At 38.4% G+C, this 13,476-nt stretch overlaps 1 protein-coding gene and 1 long non-coding RNA gene across 2 annotated transcripts; one reads left to right on the top strand and one right to left on the bottom strand.

Annotated features, from left to right (window-relative positions):
* The first annotated feature begins 3,351 nt into the window (after positions 1-3,351).
* On the top strand, positions 3,352-5,107 carry LOC133732245 (uncharacterized). The gene is made up of 2 exons (XR_009856997.1): positions 3,352-4,579; positions 4,906-5,107. It is a non-coding gene; the product is annotated as an uncharacterized LOC133732245 (long non-coding RNA).
* Positions 5,108-7,610: 2,503 nt separating this feature from the next.
* LOC133732244 (small ribosomal subunit protein uS8z/uS8w) lies at positions 7,611-8,910 on the bottom strand. The gene is made up of 4 exons (XM_062159742.1): positions 8,756-8,910; positions 8,499-8,650; positions 8,055-8,215; positions 7,611-7,897 (listed from the first exon to the last, which is right to left on the bottom strand). The coding sequence occupies exons 2-4, from the start codon at positions 8,629-8,631 to the stop codon at positions 7,799-7,801; spliced, it is 393 nt and encodes a 130-aa protein (XP_062015726.1). The 5' UTR covers positions 8,632-8,650; positions 8,756-8,910; the 3' UTR covers positions 7,611-7,798.
* Positions 8,911-13,476: the final 4,566 nt, after the last annotated feature.

The following is a 13,476-nucleotide window of genomic DNA, read 5'->3' as shown; positions in this document are numbered from 1 at the left end:
TTGACTAATATCAAGCGTGTGTAATTGGATTGAAATGATTTATTGAATATTTTCTTAAAGAAATATTCATTGAACCGACTTACGAAATATTCATTGAAATGATTTAAGAAATATTTTCTTAAAGATTATATTTTTTTTATTTTTAAAACTAAAATTGAGGGTTAGGCAATCTCTACGATCTTTCGTTAGCGAGTTCGAGCATGCACGAGGCTCTTACTTTTCCTTGAAAAGGAGAGGACCATCAACCAAAATTTACTAAAAGAAACGAAAAAATTTTACAAACAAAAGAAGAGGGGCACATCAACCAAAATCTCTCCCAAAAAATAATTTTTTTTAAATTTGTTACCATACAAGTATATGAGCTGCTTGAACACCTAGAAGATTGTAAACCGGTATATAACATTCATTTTACAACTTTCATGAGTTAATTGGTTAACTCGAACACGACACGATTACTAAAACTAGATCAATTTATATGGTTCATCTTATACAACACAAATATTATTTGTAAAACTTGAATTTTCACCTCTAACATGCTTTTCTTTAATTTTATTTTTCTCTTTCTATTGGTAAGAATCGTTTGTTTTTTCTGTCTGAATTTTTTATTTTATCACTTCAAATAGGAGATGCCATCTGCTGCTGCTATGAAGAAAAATAACACATTTACCTGTCAATAATATAAAATTAAATGCATATGGCATTCATGTTACATCTTCCATTTGTGTGCCTATGGAAGAAAGGAAAAAATGAAGCGGGTTCCATCATACAGAAACCGCGTAAACACAACACATTTCTTCAGTAGTTCAGTGTATTATTCCCATGACCAATCATGTCTCTGAGTTAATCAAATAATCAATGATAGGGTATGTGAGTGGCTCCACAATGTGACTTTTGTCCCTTACTAGGTTATTAGATTTGAGGACAAAACCAGCATGGTTCTTCTAGATTCCTAGTCATGAGCTTTGAGACCAAGCCCCAATGGTGACTTTGTCGTGGGAAATAATTCCAATCAGTTCAAAGACCAGACCAGTTCATTGAATCATTTTTGCTTGCGGTTTTAAAAAGGTCATGCTCTCTTTGCTTAATTGGTAAGCCTCTGAACAGATACAGATGAGTTCTTGGGGCACATAAAACAAATGTCAAATTGACAAAATTAAATTATAGAAAACACAATTATTGGATGCTAATTACAACAACACTACCAACAAAAGGAAAGAAGATTAGTCAGATGATCTAGTAACCTACATTCCGAATGTGTCTAAATTATTTTGGGTCGGATATTTAAACTTACGTGTCATATCAAATGACTACATCATACTTTATTTCACCAATATACATTTTCCAGATGTTTATATCTGGTTACACTACAATACTACTTCTCCCAGAAAGATTCTATAGAAAGGTAGGAATGGGATGATGACTATGCTTCGGGAGTTCGGGTGGCTTAGTTGCTCATCTTGTTACAACACAACCAGCGAAAAAAGGAAGGGCATGTCATTAGGGAGGTGCTTAAACAGATATGAAGGGCGTGATTAGAATATCAGAAAGTAAAGTTTTGTTTAACGGTTGATCGGATTTTGAGCTTCTTCTCCTACTGTCAATTTGATTTACTTTGAGATCGCTCTGGCAAAAGTTTACACCTTGCTTCTTTTTACAAAAAATTTACTTTCCATAATTTTTGTAGTAGACGAGTCTGTGGAGTGTAGTCCACAAGTTGTATATATAGAATTATATATATTTCAGGAGACAGGTACGTAGATGAGAATCAAAAACACTATAATGCACTATTTTGTGGGGAAACAATTAGCATCTAATTAACTTCATAAAAATAAAAATACTACAATGAGAATCTAAGCTTGTCTCAGCCTGCCCATAAATCTCTCCTAGGTATTCCATGCTGTGGGCCTTGACTGTTGAGAATCTTCAAGATTCATTTCTCTATCTCTAATTGTCTACCAGCACCAGTTCATACAGTTTAATATTTCCTAAAGAGAAGCAGTTGCTTCTGTGATATATTCATATATCATTTTCAAAAATTTGCAGTCCTAGATACACTTGATAGCAGGAAGTGGTACATTCTTTCTTCTTTTTTATTTTTTCTTTTTTTCGATGTACCATCTGAAGGACAAGGTGAAGAAGTACATGGCAAGCTTTGCTTTGCTTATTGTCTTCGTCTTAATTTTCTTCAAGGTAATTCATTGAACGCGTGATTATAACCTGTCGATCAGTTAATTCATTCCTTAAGCTCTTCTGCCCTTAACTAAATTCAATGTTTCCGTTAGTATCTGCTATACTTTTCTTCCCCACATGGATGTTAAGCAAATTCTAACACGATAAATCCAAACAAATGATACAGATCCTTAGCTACCCAAAAAAAATTTCAAGATAACAAAGTAGAAATTGTAGAATAATACTTAGCTAGCAAATGAAATTTAACTGGTAAGCTGCCAATACTGTATAACGTACACTTCTTTAATCAGCAGAACTCTTTTCAATCTGCAAAGGTCTTCGTATTGAAGATTTAATTTGGGCAAATAAGATCAGGGGACTAGGGGAGTGAGATAGTGGTAATTTATATGGAAATCTAATGAAGATGCTTTCTTAATTGAAATATGATTGGGAGACACGGAGCGGAAATGGTGCCACTTTACTTGGACAAGCCATGATATATGTGCATTTTGTATTAAGAAAATAGGTACACCTCTAATTGACTTCATCATTGGTCCTGATCTTTTTCTACCAATTAATACAAGACATATATGTGCTTCACATGCTTGTCAAGCATCACAATGATAAGCCATACCTACTATCTGCCTGCCTGTAATATAAATAAGACAATCCTAATGATCAAAATTGATCAAATCCGTGATTGGTTCAAATTAGTGTCCTTAGCATTTTGAAGATGAACCGTTCTTACTTATTATCAAAACTTGTATAAAGATGTGGAGGAGACAAACAATGAGAAAGTCTATAGAAAGCAACCGGAAAAGTTAGATAATAGATTGGTAACACTATTTCATCATGTTTAAAAAGAAAAAAGTACTGCTTATGATTTGTAAGTGTGCGAATGTGGCTGAGGTCCCCAATTATATGCCCCTACGGGACTAGAATGACTTGAAATTGCGAACAGTTTGTGTTAATGTGATAGCGTGAAACATTCACTACAATGAAAGGCTAAGCACGCTCATACACTTGTTTGATAGGTGTGGGGGTGTAAAATTTTGGCTTTGGGCTCCCACCCATTAAACCAAACCCACTGATCAAAGCCCAAAAGTGACTAACAACTTGCTAAAGGGAAAGACAGTAAAAACTGATCACCTAGTGGAGAACGTGCAAACACCTCTTCTCCCACTATAACATAGAGTAAGGGCCAAGAACCATAAATTGAGGACCAAGGAATGAATGACTATAAATTCTCAAGCTTATGGAGGAACCAGGGGAGGAATGGTAAGAGGTATCAATCCAATTTCTTTTGTAATCTTCTCGAATTGATATTTACTTGGGCGTCGGAGTGTTTTTCTGTTTTGCAGGTCCCTTCTCCCATAATCGATTACAAGATGGATGCGTCAAGGGCTTCTCGGAGATTGAAGGAGAGAGATTTATGTTGGGTAATCCCTCTCCCGAATTTTTTCGCACCAACAATAGGTTCGTGGCCAATAGCAAAATAAAAGTTTTTCTAACTAGGGGATCTTGGGAAAGTAGTGTTTGAGTGTGATGATCGAAGTCGTCTTTCAAAAGTGCTAGCTCAAATTGATATTTGATTTTCAAATTCTTGCTTAATGCCATAGAATTAGACCTCTTCACCCCCTACAACTAATTACAATATTACATGCAGTCCTTTTCTGCATTCTCGATAATGAGCAGAATCCATTTGCACACTGAGATTGCAAGTTTAGAATCTAAATTTATCAACACTCACTCCACCTCAACTACCTTTAAACTAATATAATCCCCCTTCTTTTCTCTTTTCTTTGTTAATAAATTGTATTTGATTCTGAGAGAAGATTTGGATTGCTCGATCGGTTTGCTCCAAAGCTTCTTGTATATGCAGTTGCAGTTGCAGTTGCCCACGTATCTCAGGAAGGAGGACAATACAGTCCAAAGCAGAATGACAAGGCAAATGCAAAAGACAATTAACAAGAAGCTAGTAGCAACCCCAACTTTAGTTACATCCATGTTCCCATAAAAATACCTAAAGTTGAAAAAAGCATGGGCCAGCATGTTAATGCTTCAAGTATATGCTTGGAAGATACTCTTTCCACCGAACCCAAACAATATTCCTATAACCCCTTTAAAGCTCACAAGCCTCCTCTTTCACTACCACTCCTTCTCTCTAGCTAATTGTGGAACTCATCCATGGCCTCCATCAAAGCTTCCATAGCAACTACAAGGGCATGCAGCGGCCAGATCAGTGAGGGTGATGAAGACGAGGACAACAAAGATGAGGAGGATCGAGGAGGGTATAAACCACCGCCATTAAAAGTTTGATGTCGATCATTACTTTTTTGGGGCAACTAAGGACTCTTTGGCAGAGCAATATCTAGGATGATGCCTGATGATGTTCAGTTTGATCATTAAGGTACTTATAAGGAGTTAACTAGATATATATATGGTTTGGTTTCTTTCCCATGTTTGCTGTGGCTTGGATGAAAAGAAAGAAACATTGTTAAACATAGCTACTACTAGAGCTTTTTAATTATAGTTGTTGCTTTTCTGCAATTGATAATCTGTTCAAAGTACTAATGAGCTTGATGAACAGCCTAAAGCATTGTGATTGATCACTTGGGGCTTTAAATATAATTTGTACAATGCTTCTGTTTATAATAGGAAATGATTCCCTGCAGTATATATGTATCATGTATGTGTGGACACGCAAAGACAAATTAATGGTTTGAGTTCATGCAGAAGCGTTCTAACTGGTGGTTACAGATCGATTGTGATGTAATGATGGAATGGGCCAACTTCACAGAAAGAATGGGGACTTTAAAGTATGAAAACGAAGTAACTAGCAGATTCATCCACAGATCCATGGTGGAGTTGGTTTTGTGTTTAGGATCGGAGTTGGAATAAGTTGCCAATAATTAATTATTCTGAAAATTTGAAACCATCGGAGTTATACGTCCTCGGATCCAAATCAATTTGGCTCAGTAATCCAAATCGAATTTGGTATTTTATTTCTTTCATCCTGCACAAACAAACAAGTATGAGATCAATTGGTATCGATCCAACTGTATTGAATAAATGATTAACCATGTATTTACATTTGTTTGATACAATTGGATCACTAAGCAATCTTATACTATTTAAAAGGTGTTATGGGATGGGTAAATAAGAGTGATCAAGTTGAAGTTGACATGTAATTTTGGGGGAGACCAATAAGCCTATTAGCATACATTTTGAAAAGATTGCAGATCAATTTTCGAACAATTACCTCACGTACGCTCTAATACGTAGCACCCACCTTGAGAGAATTTAGACAACGGGGGATTCTTAGCAATGATTAATAACAATGATTAATAATGGTTATTATCACCGACTAATGCAATGGTGCTGTGCTATACCCTAACATACAGATAAAAGGGGATGCAAACTTAACTTGTCCTTCATTAGTCTTCCAAAGCGAGTGATCAATATTGCAGCGGAGTTCAAATTTTCATCTCTCTTTCGGTGTTCACAAAGTTTTCGTGATCCAAAATGCCTATTCATGATTCATCAACTTAGAGGTATTAAGTGGGAATGCGACTTGACTTGCTTTGGAATGAAGATTGAGCAAATGAATCTTCGTTTTCAACCAAACAACTCGTTGGCAAAAAGCTGAAAAGCAAATTGGAGAGGGTTTACTAATGGCACAGAAGCAGAACTAGCTCTGTAGTGCTGATCGCAGCAGAGCAGTGGTTCTTCGTTTTCAACCAAACAACTCGTTGGCAAAAAGCTGAAAAGCAAATTGGAGAGGGTTTACTAATGGCACAGAAGCAGAACTAGCTCTGTAGTGCTGATCGCAGCAGAGCAGTGGTTCTTGTGCATACCAATAATTATGTCTGCACTACCACGTCCAGTTCAACGGCCTCTGGAGGATCATCAGTACCTCACTGCAGTCTATAATTGAAAATGCTAACAGATGGGTCGTATAGAAGTAGAAAACTAGATACAACTTACTCCTCATGAAACTTGTTCAAGAAATTTGTTTACCAGATAATATGCAGTACCGTCGCATCATAACTGTAATCAATCTTCTCAGGAAGATCATAATTGCCTGCCCAAGCCCTTGATGATCATCAGGATATGACTTCAAAAGTGTGCTATTCGATTTCACAGCAAATGGATCAAGCCTAGACTATTATGCTTGCATACAAGAAAGTGAGAGCCAATGAGCAATCGGTCTCAATGTGGGAGATGAGGCTTGTAGGTAGAGTCTGAATATTGCTTTGGCATTAGATTCTCAATCCATCATAATTTAAGGATCTAAAGCCAACGAATGTCCTTGATAAAATAAGAAAACCAAGGCAGCCCCTTCTGTGCAGCGTAATGGATACCAGGACTAGCACCTCCTTCGTAGTATCATCAACATCGTTGTCTTGTTCATCTTACAGGTTATGTAGCCCATCTTACGAAGTCATCAACCCTCTTGATGCCAGCTGAAGTCGCAAGCTCATATGTTTCCTTCTGCTCCACTAGTTGATTTCAATCAGCAGTCATCGGCATTCAGATTCATGATGGGGCTACACAGAACACGGCTCATGAACCAAAGTGAAACCGTCAGTGCGTGTATCCAACCAGTGGAAAGCATTCAGCATATTGACATTATTGTCCGTAAGCAATTCGTAATTTTCACTGTCCCAATCAATACACATGGCAATGTTAATAACCCGGGGTAACAGTGCCCAGAACCAGGGTCCCGAGGATTATGCCTTGCCCGTTAGCAGCCCCAACTTCTAACAATAGACCTATATCATATATTTGGATATATTTGCGCCTAAAGTTACTGTCATTAACTCATTATGCATCGCATAACAGGCACGGAATGTTAACCCAGGGAAGCAGAACATTGATCCATAAGCAACAGAACCCAATAGTTGTATCTTCTTCACATATATAAAGATGTGGTGTAAAAGAACTGATTAATTAACTCCTGGAGTTTCAGGAGATTCTCAATTACCAAGCAAACATTTTCAGAAATCAGAACAATAAGTTCACCACTATGCAAGTCTCTGCTCGATACAAAATCAAATGAAAGAAAAGTTCCTCAAGGAACACAATCTATTCCAATACACCAACAGAAAAAGGGTTCTACAGAATCTTGCAAACCAACCTAAAACATGAACGTCATCCAAGGACACAAAATCAGGATATGCTTAGATGATGTTTGGGATAAAATGATACTACTCAACAACAGGGACAACTGCAGCTGGGCAGTTTCATTTTATCCCAACATCATCTAAGCATATCTCAATTTCCTGTCGGTAAATGAGGTTCATGGTATAGGTAAAAAAAAAATTAGCCACAACTTGAATCAAGATTCAATACAACTCTTGTTGCATTAGTGTATTGTAAACAGAATTCCAAAAGGAAGTTTTTTCATTTAATTTATATCGACCCAAAACAGAGACTACTGATGATGAATACAAAATAACATTAATATCGAAGGTGCAATAACATGAAGGTCAATCCAAGCAAAACAAAGAAGTCATATCCAGGTACAATAAACTCTCAATACCAGCCTTGGGAATTAAGTCTATGAAATCATCCCAGCAAACTAAACCAAAATTTGAAAAAGACGAAGATCTGTTTAATACTCTGCTCAATAAAAGAAACCGAGAACCTTGCCACCAACATTCTTTCTCCTAGCTTCCTCGTGATCCATGATTCCAGCAGATGTTGTCAACACAATGTATCCAAACTGCAAATGTATACTCCATTTATAAGCAAAAACTCAAAACGGTATATTGCAACAACCAAGGCAAATGAAATTGTATCAACTGGGCAAGCCATATTTAACATATACAACAATATGACAACCTAACATCTAATACACTGATGAGTTAACAAGGGCAAACCTGTCTTGACGGAAGAAGTCTAGCAGTCCAGCCTTCAATCTCCTTGACACCAACATCAAAGCGAGGACTGATAACCCCACACTTGTTCAGCCTCCCATTGAGTTCAACCACAATCTTTCCAGATCTATGGTCATCAACATACTCAAACTCTCCAATATAACCTGCAAAATTTCAAACCCAATTATCATACAACCAAACAATTCCAGACCCATTAATCACATAATAGCCAGCTACAGAACCCATAATCAGATAACTAGCTAATCTCAGACCCAATAAATCATCTAACCAAACAATTTCAGACCCAGTAATCAGATAACTAAGCAATTCCAGACCCAATAATCTTATAGTTCGATCAGCATAACACATAACTCCAAAAAGTACACATGATATAAAGATTCAAGCTTTCTTTTTCAAAATAAAAAAAGGAGTGAAGAAATTACGAACCGTGCTTCTGCATAACGATAAGGAACTTGATGATGACCTTGGACGAAGGCCTGATCATGACCTGTCTCTTGCCCCTCTTCTCGGCGTTGTACATGCTCTTCAGAGCATCGTTCAAAACGCTGACTCTCACCATTTTTCCGCTTCTTTTAGATCTGAAAGCACAAGAGAATCAAATTCAGAGTCAGAAATCGTGATGGGTCAGCTGTTATTAATCGATTCGTGCATTTTGTGGAGATGGGTGGAGAGTAGATTTTTACCTGAGACTACTGAGAGCAAAAGATGGGGGGCGGCGGGGTTGGGAGAGTTTGGAGAGCAGAGGCACACACTAGGGTTTTTGCTTTTGAAGTGGCGAAGGCGTTGGCGAGCTTCGGCTTTAATGAATTAACACGAATGGATTTACGAAAATGCCCTCGTAGTCTGCAGACTTGGTTCGATTCAAGCCCACTACAATTGTAATTTTGGTCGATGCCCACTATGATTTCAGTCGTAAGCAAGAAGCCCACGATACATCTTTTTTTTTTAATTAAGCTTTTCTCCAATAAAATTTGACGTTTGATTCACTCTATCTCCTTGAGATTTAAAAAAGGTAGAGTTAGTTCAGATTTAGCTATTCTTATAAACTCGAAACAAGGTTCTTAAGATGTTTGCTGGGACACTCTAGGGTTTTCACGAGAAGCACCTTCTCCAATGTCTAGTATTAAGGAGATGACGGCGAGTTTCATCTCTAAATTCTCATTCAACCCTTCTACAATTATAAATCTTATTACTCTAAGCGAATCTTAGTTTCGGATGGTAGCTATTTCCGTCCAACTCTCGCTGTTGGACCACTGAAACCCTAGCTATTGCCGTCCAACTCTCGCTGCCAGTCGCGCACTATCACCGAGGTATCGCTGGAAATAGAACAACCAAAAGTTTCGTACTGAAAAACCATTGTCATTCAAATCCTAATATACAAATCAAAAGAGAACCAGCAACCAAAGGGATGAAATCCCTCACAACAAACTCCATTTCTCCACCATCGAGACCAAGAAGAAAACATGGCTGCCGAACAGGATTTGAGATCCAGAGCATAGAACCAGAACAATAACAGTAACAATGGAGAATGAGGGGTGAAAAACACATGCATGAGCACTCATACTCGCCTAGGTAAGTGACTTGCACTTTGTAATTGCAGCCATAAGAAGCCCCTTGGAGGTTATGGGTAGAGAGCGGAGATTTGTTGTGGGATTGATTGATTTTTGACCTGGAAACGTGTAGGATTGATTGACAGTGAGAAGAAAAGAAAAGAGAAATCGAGGAACAAAGTCCTCATGTGATGGACATTGCCAGGATAAACAGCACAGAGGGTACAAAATCACCACAAAGGTGAGAAGAAGCTGGTAAAGCTAGAGAAAGGAGATGAACATTAGAGATGAAAGTAGACAGAGTCAAAGCCCGAGCAGGAGACCTCCCCCAGCTCTTCAGCCCACGATCTAGATCCGAATGGATCAAGAACTGGGTGAGAGAATGGGGGAGGAGGGGACTTGAATTTCAGATCGGGTTTCTCTCTCTAGGTTTTAGAGAGAGAGGATAATGGTAATGGTGTTGTAGCTGATAATGGTAATGATACCTATCCTTCCAAATAGGTCCAAAATAAGAAGCTGATAATGGTAAGAACTCTCTTTTTATCACTTTTATTGGACGATGTTGTAGCTATATTTTGTAGCAATTAATCAAAGGTAGTAATATGTGTTGCTTGTCGACTTTGAGGCCTAGAGCTAAAGGAGAGCCGAACCATACCACTTCAACCCAAGGACAAAGAAAGATCCAAGTTCTCAGCATCCCCACAAATAGGACATAGAGGATTTATATTATGCACAGTAAGTGCTTCTTCATTCAATACTCTCCATAAGAAAAGCTTTATCTTTAGAAGGGTATGTAACTTCCACAAAACTTTCTAGGCTTTCTTATTCATCAAATGTGAAGAGCCACTAGATTGGTTGTGAGAAACTATATGAGTTTGATGAATCCAGTGATAACCTGAACTTACTGTATAGTTTCCATCCTTGTTCCAATGCCAAATTAACCGATCTCAGCCCTCCCCATCACCAATGGAAATAGACAAAATCTTATTAACTTCACTAGGTTGGATGAGATGAAGAATTCTATCCAAAACCCAATTGTGAGCATCTCTATGAATCAGTGAACTTACCAACACAGGGACATTATCTTGTGAAATCCCAGTGGTCTCCAGGGTGCTACAATTAGGAGGGTGTAAGGGTGATTTTTGTGTTTTGGACTTTCGGCATCAAAACCCTCTTGATTAAGCGAGACTAGGCCCAAAATCGATCAAAGGTTAGACCTGAGAACAACTTCGTTGTAACCAGCTAGATGATAACAGCAGCAATTAGAGCTTGATTTCTCGAGAACAGGACTTATAGGTTGATATGGTGTGGGAGCTAGATGCTTGGGAGTTTAGTAGAGAGAGAGAGAGTTCCAGCAATGGCATGATTTATGGGTTTTGGGTTAAGATTGACTGGGGAATTGATGTCTATGGATTCAGAGATAAAGCTTGATCTCTTGCTTGATGTTTTGGGTCGTTGTGGTCTGCTTCCAACGGTGATGAACCCGCTTTTTATAGTGGAGATAGGCGGGGAAGATTCGTGCTAAGAATCGGGGGTTTTGAAGTGGTATTCTTAATCTTGGTGGGATAATCCTAAAGCTTTCAACTTTTGTTTTCTCCATGAAACCAAAATGGTGAAAGCTGGTTCTAGCTATGAGGGTGAAGGTCGGTGGTACAGGCATAGGGCGGTGAAGATCCCAGATTATGTGTTGCTGTGATCTTTGAGGGATTCCAATTATTTTCTGCTATTGTAAATTGTTATCACAAAGTTTGAGGGCTGTTGGAAATTGAAGCAGGATTACTGGTATATGAATCAGAAAGCTTCTCCATAGATTCTGGGTTCTTGCCAAAAATGGTGAAGCACTAATCCCAACAACAACCTTGATAGAGTGATATTTCTGGTTTGGGGAAGAAGATGGTTTCCACGGGTTTTGGGCTAGAGGCTGTTGTAATGGACTTTGGGTAAGGAAATAACTCTAGTGGGCTTCACGTTTTTGTTGGGCCTGCTCTCATCTCTCTACTTGCCTTTGTTAAGATTTTAACCCCTCAAGCATGAATTTTGGTCCCCAAGCCCAAAATTGTCGATGGGACTTATCTTAACAATAGGCCTCGCATAATCCGTTACCTTCCACACCACACCCTTCCGTATAAGCCCCAAAACGTAGCTTTGGTCTACATGTATCGCATGGTAAATAAGCGTGTCGACTTCTTTAAAAATGCATGTTAGTCATTTGAGTGTTCGGGCTTGTCATATCTCTTACTAATTAGAGGGCCTCCTTTTGACATGAAGTGGCATGGGCTTGCTTGAAGGCCTAATTAGGTCACGAGGTTGATGACTCGTCCCCTTTGCTTGTCACTCTTTAAATTTGAACTTGTGGAAATTTGGGTATCAACATTAGCCCCCTTGATTATGTAGGTCGTGTGACCGTGTTACGGGCTACATAATCAAAAATTCGGAGACTTGTTGAGTGATTGTATATAACTTTTTTTTTTTTTCTTAGTTGCGTCATCCTGCGTATCTTACTAATACGACCCATGACTTATCAAGCTTCCCACGTGACAACAGATCCTCATCATCATTGGACTCCTAGTTTGAAGAGAGGAGTCCTACTTTTCAGTTACTTTCCTTCTAGGAAAACGGCATTGGCGTGTAAAGTCTTCTTCTTTTCTCTTCGTTTTCTTCCATATTTTGATTTGCACAAGACACCTTTCTTCTCAAAAGTCAGACCCTCGATCTAAGGAAAGAAGGCTCATCTCCTTTCAAATTTTTTTGGCTTGAGAGACTCCATTCCCACTCCCTTACTCTCTTACGGAACAGATCGAGTGCGTCGGGCTCGTTGTAGAGCCAACTTGCGATTTCTTTTGCGCTTGGTAGGCTTGTCGGATTGCATCCTCTTTTGCTTAGTGTAATCATCTCCGTCCTCTATCATCACTGTCCTTTTTTTTTTTTTTTGATTCGATATCTGCTGTTATTGTAGCCTTATATTGGTTCACACGATACCAATTTGTCTATGCCGCTGCTTGTCGTTTGATTCACTGCTGTGATTGACCGTTGCATATCGCGTACTCTATTCTGGTGTCACCAATTTTGCCGCCGTAACTGCTCATCGTTTCAACTATACTGACCCCCTGTCGTGATTGGCCTGCTACTGTGATCAATTTTGCTATTGTGATTGATTCGCTATCACGTGTTTTGAAAGGTACATAGCCCGTGAGTATCTCTTCTCATTCCCTAGCCTCATAACACATCCCGATTTGCTTTTCTTCTTTTACTGCCGTGACAGCAATGGGGTTGCTACACAAAAGTATCGTTGGCTATGTAAATTGTTTTTTTTTTTCTTGGCTTGGCTTGGCTATACGCACTCAATAATCTTGGTTTTTGCTTAGTTTTCTGCCTAATGTGTAATAATAGATTAATTCAGCATGAGTGGCTCGATCTTTTGCTTTATGCGTGGAGTTTTTTTTTTTTTAAATTGCTGTGATTGTGATTAAACATGATGGAGCTTGCTGTTAGTTTGCTTGGTTCATCATGTAAGATGTGTTTATTAGCTTGGTTGGGCTATGTGGATTCAATAGTTTCAATTTTAGCTTAGCCCTTTGCTTGGCGTGTGATTATGAATTTGTTGAGCATGGAGTGGCCTGGATTCCCTCTTTTTTTTTTTGCATTATGTGTGGAGTTTTACTGCTGTGATTGCAATGGAACATGATGTAGCTTGGTATCATATAGTTTAGTTCATCATGTAAATTGCGACTGTTAGCTTGGATTAACCATGTTGGTTTTACGGTTTTAATTTTGCTTGGTTTCTTGCTTAGCATGCAATAGTTAACTGGTTCAACTTGATTGCTTGTGAATAGAGTGCTGTGATTCAAGGGCTT

This window comes from Rosa rugosa, chromosome 2 (genome assembly GCF_958449725.1).
Source record: "Rosa rugosa chromosome 2, drRosRugo1.1, whole genome shotgun sequence".
NCBI classification, from domain to species: Eukaryota; Viridiplantae; Streptophyta; class Magnoliopsida; order Rosales; family Rosaceae; genus Rosa; species Rosa rugosa.
Note: the sequence above shows the minus strand (reverse complement) of the source record. Positions and strands in the feature narration are given on the sequence as shown.

Coding starts and splice junctions, on each gene's coding strand:
- LOC133732244 (XM_062159742.1), bottom strand. CDS start 8,631: ATGGTGAGAGTCAGCGTTTTGAACGATGCTCTGAAGAGCATGTACAAC. Junction 8,216..8,498: donor TATCGTTATGCAGAAGCACG/GTTCGTAATTTC, acceptor GAAATTTTGCAG/GTTATATTGGAGAGTTTGAG. Junction 7,898..8,054: donor GACTTCTTCCGTCAAGACAG/GTTTGCCCTTGT, acceptor ATACATTTGCAG/TTTGGATACATTGTGTTGAC.